The 8,227-nt window shown below is 48.2% G+C and overlaps 1 protein-coding gene across 1 annotated transcript in view; it reads left to right on the top strand.

The window, feature by feature from the left end:
- Window positions 1–8,227, top strand: part of Abcc4 (ATP binding cassette subfamily C member 4) — a 201,246-nt gene that overhangs the window by 89,088 nt on the left and 103,931 nt on the right. The window contains exons 16-19 of the mRNA XM_005355662.2: window positions 995–1,135; window positions 1,480–1,517; window positions 2,226–2,320; window positions 4,654–4,800. Coding sequence (XP_005355719.1) covers window positions 995–1,135; window positions 1,480–1,517; window positions 2,226–2,320; window positions 4,654–4,800 — 421 coding nt within the window. The remainder of the gene's footprint in view (window positions 1–994; window positions 1,136–1,479; window positions 1,518–2,225; window positions 2,321–4,653; window positions 4,801–8,227) is intronic.

The raw sequence follows: 8,227 nt of genomic DNA, 5'->3' as shown, positions 1-8,227 counted from the left end.
ATTGCCTGTGTAAGAGTGTCACTTGTGCACATAGCTGGTGTGCTCCTGTAGATTGCCTGTGTAAGAGTGTCACGTGTGCACATAGCTGGTGTGCTTCTGTAGATTGCCTGTGTAAGAGTCACGTGTGCACATAGCCGGTGTGCTCCTGTAGATTGCCTGTGTAAGAGTCACATGTGCACATAGCCGGTGTGCTTCTGTAGATTGCCTGTGTAAGAGTGTCATGTGTGCACATAGCCGTTGTGCTTCTGTAGATTTTAAGCCCTCTCTGTATTACTTATAATTTCTAATACAATATAAATGCTATATAAACACTTGATACATGATAGCCTAAGGAACAGTGGCAAAAAAAGGGTCTATACATGTTCCAGTACAGATGACGATTTTTTCCCTCTGAATAATTTCAATGTGCAGTTGCGGAACTCAAGCCCGGCAGGTCTAACTATCGTCTCTGCTATCCAAATCCTCATTCTCCATATCTAGGAGCCTGGATAAGTCTGATATAAAAAGGATATGCTCTCCTCCCTCTCTTGTAGAGGGTTCTACTCAGTTCCTGTGTTTGGCTAGCAGTGTGAGCGCCTGGTTATTCTTGGTGATTTCTTGCTGCAGTTGGATTCAGAGCCTTGCATGTGTTCAGCGCGCACCCCATGCAGATCTGCACCCCCGCGCCCACCCTGTTCTCTTCTGTTGATGAGTGATGGTTTAGTCCTCATCGTTTTGTGATTGCTTTGGGTGTGGGTGTTAGGCGTGTGCTAGAAATCATGCCGCCATGCTCACGCCGAGCCATGCCGCAATGAGCAAGTGCTCCTAGAAGTGGGAGACTGAGTCCTGGCTGGCCGCTTTGCCAGACTGGGTAGGTATGTGCAAGGGAAGAATTACCAATTTTAATTCCTGCCAGCCACAAATCATTTACCTGTTTTCCCGGAGCTTTGTCAACAATCGGTTTTTGAAGACATTTTGTGTGACTCTTTGCTTACCAGCACCTCTCCCTTCACAGACAGAAACCACACAGGCAGCGCAGCCCGAGGAGAGCCGTTCGGAAGGGAAAGTCGGCTTCAAGGCCTACAAGAATTACTTCACTGCGGGGGCATCTTGGTTTTTCATCGTTTTCCTCATCCTGCTGAACATGGCGGCGCAGGTACATAATGACGTCTGTGCCCTCAGTGTGGTAGTCGCACATGTACATTTTTGCGTGATTGACACGTTGTGCCACGTTCTCTGGGGGTTTACACTGAGGTATGCTGTCCATGGGGAGCAACATAAGGACGCTAACTGGAGTTGAAAATGCGTAGAAAAAAATTGGGCTTACCTTGTAAGATCTTAACCGTGACATCTTGTCCGGGAGGTGGGATTTGGCATTGACCCATGCCTGCTGGAATCGTCCTGGTTCTCTGGAAATCCCCTCTGTATCTCCACATCTTAGCAATTTCGAGTTTCAAGTCTGGAAGCCATGCCGACATTGTATCTCACTTCTCTCTGCAGGTTTTCTATGTCCTTCAGGACTGGTGGCTTTCCTACTGGTGAGTGGCTCGTGTCTGAATTAACGGCTTTGAGATCCATCGGGAGCTCCATTTTTTTCCACAGGTTTTAGGGAGAGGTGGGCTTGTTGAGCCTTCTGGTCTAAGTTTAGTCTCCTGAAGAGAAACAGTGAAGTGTGACCTGCAGAGGTCTTCACCACATCGGGTCCTCAGCTGCATGCTGGGAACTGACTGTCAAGCTTCAGATTGATTTTGTTTTGTTTTTCAAGACAGGGTTTTCCTGTGTAGTCCTGGCTATCTTGGAACTCACTCTGTAGAGCAGGCTGACCTCAGACTCACAGAGATCCGCCTGCCTCTGCCTGCCTCTCGCGTGCTGGCGTTAGAGGCGGCACGTTTATTTTAGTTTATGTAGATGAGTGTCTTGCTTGCATATATATCTGTGTGCCATGTTTGTGGCTTGTGGCCGCAGAGACCAGAAGAGGGCATCAGATCCCTGGAACCAGAATTACAAACAACTGTGAGCCGCCATGTGGGTGCTGGGACTCAAACCCAGGCCTTCTGGAAGAGCAGCAAGTGCTCTGAATTATGGACCCATCTCTCTAGCCCAGTTCAAACTGAAGTTTAAAATCAGGTACACAGAATTTGTGTGAGCTGAGACCCATTTTCTCACACAAGACTTTTCTCTCTAACTGAGGTTCCTTTTGTTGTATGTTTACCTGATCGCCTTTTCCTTCCACGTTCTGTCCGTAGGGCAAACCAGCAGAGTGCGCTGAATCACACCGAGAACTTGAATGAAAGTGTAACCGAGACCCTAGATCTTAACTGGTACTTAGGAATTTACGCAGGTAAAGTTTAGCCATTGGGTCTATTATCTGGGAGCCCGAGGTGCTTGCAGTGAGCCTGTGTGAGCTAGCAGAGCTCCTAGGAGTAATTCAGCAGCATCTTAACAGATTAGGAGGCTCAGTCGCATTTACTCTGTGAATTAATTAGAATAATTTTTTTTTTTTGCTCTCTACTGGATTTTGAAAGTTTAACTAGGATTGAGCGTTCAGAAAAGCACCCACTGGAACTCTGCGGCTATTGTCTGTTCTAACAGGTTGCCTTAGCTAACTCTTCTATCATTATACGGGTGGGCAGGGGATTAGAAACAGATCCGCACCCTGTGCTGTGGATTGCTCCAGTTCTGTCTGCATAAGTAAGCCCGGGCCTTTATTGAACCCGGGTGGAATCCTCTGACAGCAAGGCCCCCAAATAAAAGCATTGTCCCCTCGCAGGTGTGCAGAGTTCCTGTCAGCACACCGCTCATCTCTGGGGCCTCACCAGTTACCGAAGGGGGAGGCTAAGCAGAGAGCAGCCCAGTGTGGAGGAATGAGGGCTCCTTCACTTTCCTACCGTGAGATCAACAGTGGCCCCCTGTCTCCAGCTGTCTCCTCATCACCACACTCTGTCGCGGGGGGCTTCTTGACCGGCGAGGAATAAACACCCACCACACACGAGGATTCTTCTCAGATCACGCTTTACTGTAGTGCATTTGGTTGAGGGAGAGCATAAAGCGAAGGGGGGCAGGAAACGAGAGAATAGAAGAGAGAGAGAGAGAAAGCGACGAGAGGCGCTAGAGGGAGACACGAGAGAGAGAGACATGAGATGCTGAAGAGAGAGCGAGCACAATGGCGGCTGCTTATATTGGGAATTGGCACATGGGTTGCCCTGTGATTGGCTGCCATCATCAGCTGACACCAGACTGCATCGAGATAGGCCCAGGGACCCATATTCACTGTGCATGCGGGAAGCGGGGGACAGGCAGCTCTCAAAGGCATAGCCAAATATGGGGTTGTTTATAACCAGCAAGACAGGATGTGGTGCCATCTTGCAATGGCGATCCTGTCCGGCTCCCTGCACTCTGTCTTCACAAGGCTGCCCCGGAATATGTGTAGATTACACACTTCATAAAAAAAATCCTCGCCGGGCGGTGGTGGCGCACGCCTGTAATCCCAGCACTCGGGAGGCAGAGGCAGGCGGATCTCTGTGAGTTCGAGGCCAGCCTGGTCTACCAAGGGAGTTCCAGGACAGGCTCCAAAGCTACAGAGAAACCCTGTCTCGAAAAACAAAAAAAAAAAAAAAAATCCTCATCTGGGATTTCAGGCATTCCCACAGGAAGCTCTCATCCCAGCTCTCCTCAGATGGGATGCATTATCTCTGATAGAGCCCCACTCCCCGGGATTCGGTACTGACTTAATCCATTGACTGGTTACCATCCCAACCCCTGGACTATGCAGGACCTAACGGGAAATAGGTCCGTTATCTGTTCAAGTAGGCTGGAAGGCTAAGGACGATGCCCGTGTGTAGAGTTTCAGAACTAATCAGCTTTCAGAGGTCAGATAAAAACAACGGCGTTGTTCCACGGCAAACTCTTTACCCCGTCAGTTCTCCCCGTACTGGGCAGCAGTATGAGCGAAAGCTAATAGATACTGGGAGAACAGAGGGTAGGCCTGTGGTTCAGTGGAAGGATGCTCGCCTCATGGGTAAAGATCTCCCGTCCCCAGCAGCACACAGCCCACCCCAGCGATCTCTGTGCTGAGCGGTTATCCGAACATACCTTAATTAAACACAGAGTTTAGGTGGTGCTCATTCAAAACGTGTGATATTTATATAGACACATGGTGATTAGGTGCTTATTCAACTGTCTTAACATCGATTCATATTGTCTCACGATTCGACCACTTAAGTTTTCCCATGTGCCACTTAATGTGGTATTTCCAAATTCCTTAAAGCTGCGTGGGCATTCACTACAGGGAAAAGGTGAATTTCTTCCCCGTTAGTATTATGAGTCGGTATCGAAACCCACTACAGTGTTAGGTTATGGGTCTTATAAATAATCTCTGGATATGGAGACAGAAAGGACAGCTTTCCAGTGATTATCCTCCTCCTGAGTTTTTATGAGAACACGTAATATATTTATGAAACCCTGCTGTCTATACTTTATCTACCCCACATACGTTATTTTCCACTTATTGAGAAAGAATTAAAAATTTTTGTCAGTGTATCTTATAAGTACTTTATACTTAGGTAGAACCTCGATGTTTATGTAATTAATAAGTGATCTCTGCATAGCCTATCCAACCTACATTAGTGGAGACAGTGTAAAGATTCCGTTTTCTCTGACTTCTCTTTATTTCAGGCTTAACTGCCATTACGGTCCTTTTTGGCATCGCGAGATCCCTATTGGTCTTCTATGTCCTTGTGAAGGCTTCCCAGACTTTGCACAACAGGATGTTTGAGTCCATCCTGAAAGCTCCGGTCTTGTTCTTCGATAGGAACCCAATAGGTAAGTCAGGTGCAAGTTCCCCAGTAAATGTCTCGTTGACGCGTTGAAGATCTGGGGATGTTTCGGTCTTTGAAAAGGGAGCGATGTTGAGAGAAAAATCCCTGCATGTTTGTTCCTTGTCTCCCCGATATTTCTCTCCCGCAATAGGCAATCTTCATATCAGCTGTGTAGAGTTAGCCCGACGTGTCTAGGTGTCCAACCACACATCGACGTTCCGTTTGCAGAATGAGTTGTGAACCCCACTGTCACGTGGCTCACGGGGCTCGCTGCTTACCTTGCAGGCAGGTAGGATGTATTTGCAGAGTGGCTAAGACACCTACCGTGTTCACACAACATTGGCCTGTACCACCTTCAGGAAGGGTCTCGTTAGGAGGAACCCTCTCTGAGCAGGAGACACAGGCTGTGTACTTGCTTCTTTTCTTGGGAGCAGCGTTCATTTCTTGAAGTATGATGACTGACTCTGAGGTTGACCTGACTGATACTGAAGATATATCTAAATGTGATCACTCCCAGTAAAAGTTTTTAACTCTGTATTTTATCTCACTTATTACTATATAATATAATATAGATATATTATTTATTTAGTATTGTGAGATAGTGTCTTGCTACTGTAGCCCTGGCTAGATTGGGAGTCACTATGTAGACCAGGGTAACCCTGAACTGGTGATAGCTCTCTTGCTTCTTCCTCACGTGTGCTGGGATTCTGGAGTGACCATTGCATCCCAATTTGATTCTGTTTTTAAAACCAACAAAGCCAACAACAGAAAGCCTGCTTTCCTCCTTTGTCGTTTGTTGTTTTGCCATCACCAGTGACTCTCTTAGCTCTCTGGGCTCTGGTTGTACGACAGGGCCTGCGTGCTAAAGAGATCCCCATTCTCAGTGCCTTCCCATGAATGGATGAGGCCCCGCACAAAGGTCCTCTGATCCACTCTGCATCTGCCGGTGCCTCCTCCGGCCGAATTGCTAGGAAGCGTTAGCTGTCACCACAGACCCTGGTCATCTGGGGGTCAGTGGTGAGGCCTGGGGCAGCTTTGTTTATGCAGGCCATAATTAACGGGACCCGGTGTGGAGGAGCGTGGCCTGGAAGGAGCATAGAGGACGCACGGGGCGTTAAATAGCTGCTGGACCCAGAGCAAAGCATTTGGATAGTATCAGACAATAATTTCCAGAGTTAGATGCCTTGGTTAAAAGCGTGGGCCATGGCGCCAGAGGTCGTCTTGATACTGAGAACCACCAGTTACAGCTGGGACGATGCTCATGTGTGAAATGGGACAATATCCGTAGCCGTCTTATAGAAACTGAGATTTAAGCGGGTGAATGGTGTTCAGAGCTTGAATGGTGCCCAGCTCTCTACCATCAGTTCCCAGAGAGAGACTGTGAGGGGCAGGGGCGGTGGCCCTGGGGATCCGTTTTCTTACCTGTGGGGTCAGAATACCAATTCTGACCCTTTCTGCTTTATATGATTGTCGTGAGGATTACGTAAGACCAGACTGGAAGGTACCACGTGTGCATTAATCCCACAGATGCTATCTAGACCGGCACAAGGTGGAGCCCGAAGAGTAGTGAGCCCCAGATGCCACATGTGGTCTGGCCGGAGCTGCACTCAGAGGCAGCCGTAGGGTTTGGTGCTGTGAGCATCGCGGCTGCTCCGCTGGTTAACTGGAGAGCCACACAGACCTGGAACGCCTAGCAAGCTGTGCTCTGCTGTCCGTCTGTCCTCCCGCTCCTGCTCACCAGGCTCTTCATGCTCATGGTCGAGACCCTTAGGCTTTTCCTGGTCCTGCTATTATTTATTGAGGGGCTTAGGGCCCAGTCTAAATCTTGGGTAACTAATCTTACATCATGTCAGAGGCGTTCATCTCGCTTCTCCCTGCTGTGTCTGTTAGCAGGACTTTCTTCCTTCAGTGGAAACAGAGCCCAAATAAACCCCATAAGATAGACCTTATACGAGTTATTTCCCTCTTTAGTGGAGAGCGTAAAAAGAAAATCAAAATACTTTTTAAGATGTCAATTCTCATTTGAACAATATTTTGCACATTCTACAATGGCTGTGAATTTTTGCCAGCATATAGTATCCAGTAAGTTAGACACGGGAGTCCATTGGTACAGAAACTTCAGGGGGAGCCCGCAGAATCCCGTCACCACTGTCTGCTGTGTCTCAAATCCAGCTTGTCCCTGAGAGCTGAACCTTCCATCCCTTCTCTGGCTCTGGCTGCCCCTTGTGTCAGAATCCCGGAGAGGATATTCTAGAGGTCAAAAGTATCTTGTTCCTTCTGTCATGGGTTTGCCTTGCTCTCCTGGGAGTGTTAACTCTTGGCCTCTCTCTGGTGCTGATTTCTGGGTAACCTCTGTACTTGTCCAGAGACCCAGGCCTTCCGTGGAGTCCGCAACACTGGCCACAGAGCCTTCATCCCACGGGTCAGACTGGCATCGGAAGGAGAGAGTGGGCTAGACCTGAAGGGATAGGTTTCTTCTCCATGACACTCTGGTCAAGACTCACTTCACCATCCCGCATGGCTGATGGCCAAGCTCACACCTGAGTCCTAAGGTGTGAAGTTATTCTCTCCGTAGAATCCATGTATGAGTATGCAGAGTTAGTCACGGCGAGATTATATAAAATGGCCCCTGAGTGTTTTACTCATAATCTGATAAATCTTAAGCTCATAATTAGGATCAATTTTGAAGCAAGACAGAATCTATGACCTTAGATGACTGAGAGCCAACTTCCCTTCTTCCTCTTTAGTTTCCCTCTGTCTTCTCAACCCTCTTTGTTTTCTTCTCCTTCGGGGGATTTGGTGATGGCGTGTGTGTCTGTGACAGAACCTCAGATCTCGGCTGCGTTCCTCTTTTTCCCCTCATCTGAATTGGAAGGCGAGCTGAATGGTGTTTATAGTCATTTTCCGATTCACTTTCTGTCTCCTTCTCCCTCATCAAAATTTCTCTCCTATCTTAGCACTTTTGTTCAAGAAGATCTTAATAATCAGGGTCACACAAATTCCGGGTCGAGAGCGTTTAACAAACGAAGCCATGGGAATTCTCCTTGCAGGGAGCCTGGTGACTCTGGACATCGGGCACAAGAGGGCAGCATGACTGCAGAATTGCAGGGACCGAGCTCCAGAGGGCTTGCAGGGCAAAACCCGCCTTTGCTGTTAAAGCTTCCTTGGAGAATTCTCTTTTTCTAGTCTGTGTCTTTATACCTCATTAAACTCGAAGGCTCTCTGCCCCCCACCCTGTTTCCATGCCCGAAACATCGAGCTGCCTTATATAAATCTTTCCCTGCTGGTTGAGGATATTTCAGAGTGGACATTTTATCCCCACTCAGCACTTTCTGAACTAGACTCTGGAGTAGGCAGGGACTGTCCCCATCCTGGACTAGACTCTGGAGTAGGCAGGGACTGTCCCCATCCTGGACTAGACTCTGGAGTAG

This window comes from Microtus ochrogaster, chromosome 17 (genome assembly GCF_000317375.1).
Source record: "Microtus ochrogaster isolate Prairie Vole_2 chromosome 17, MicOch1.0, whole genome shotgun sequence".
Classification (NCBI taxonomy): Eukaryota; Metazoa; Chordata; class Mammalia; order Rodentia; family Cricetidae; genus Microtus; species Microtus ochrogaster.
Note: the sequence above shows the minus strand (reverse complement) of the source record. Positions and strands in the feature narration are given on the sequence as shown.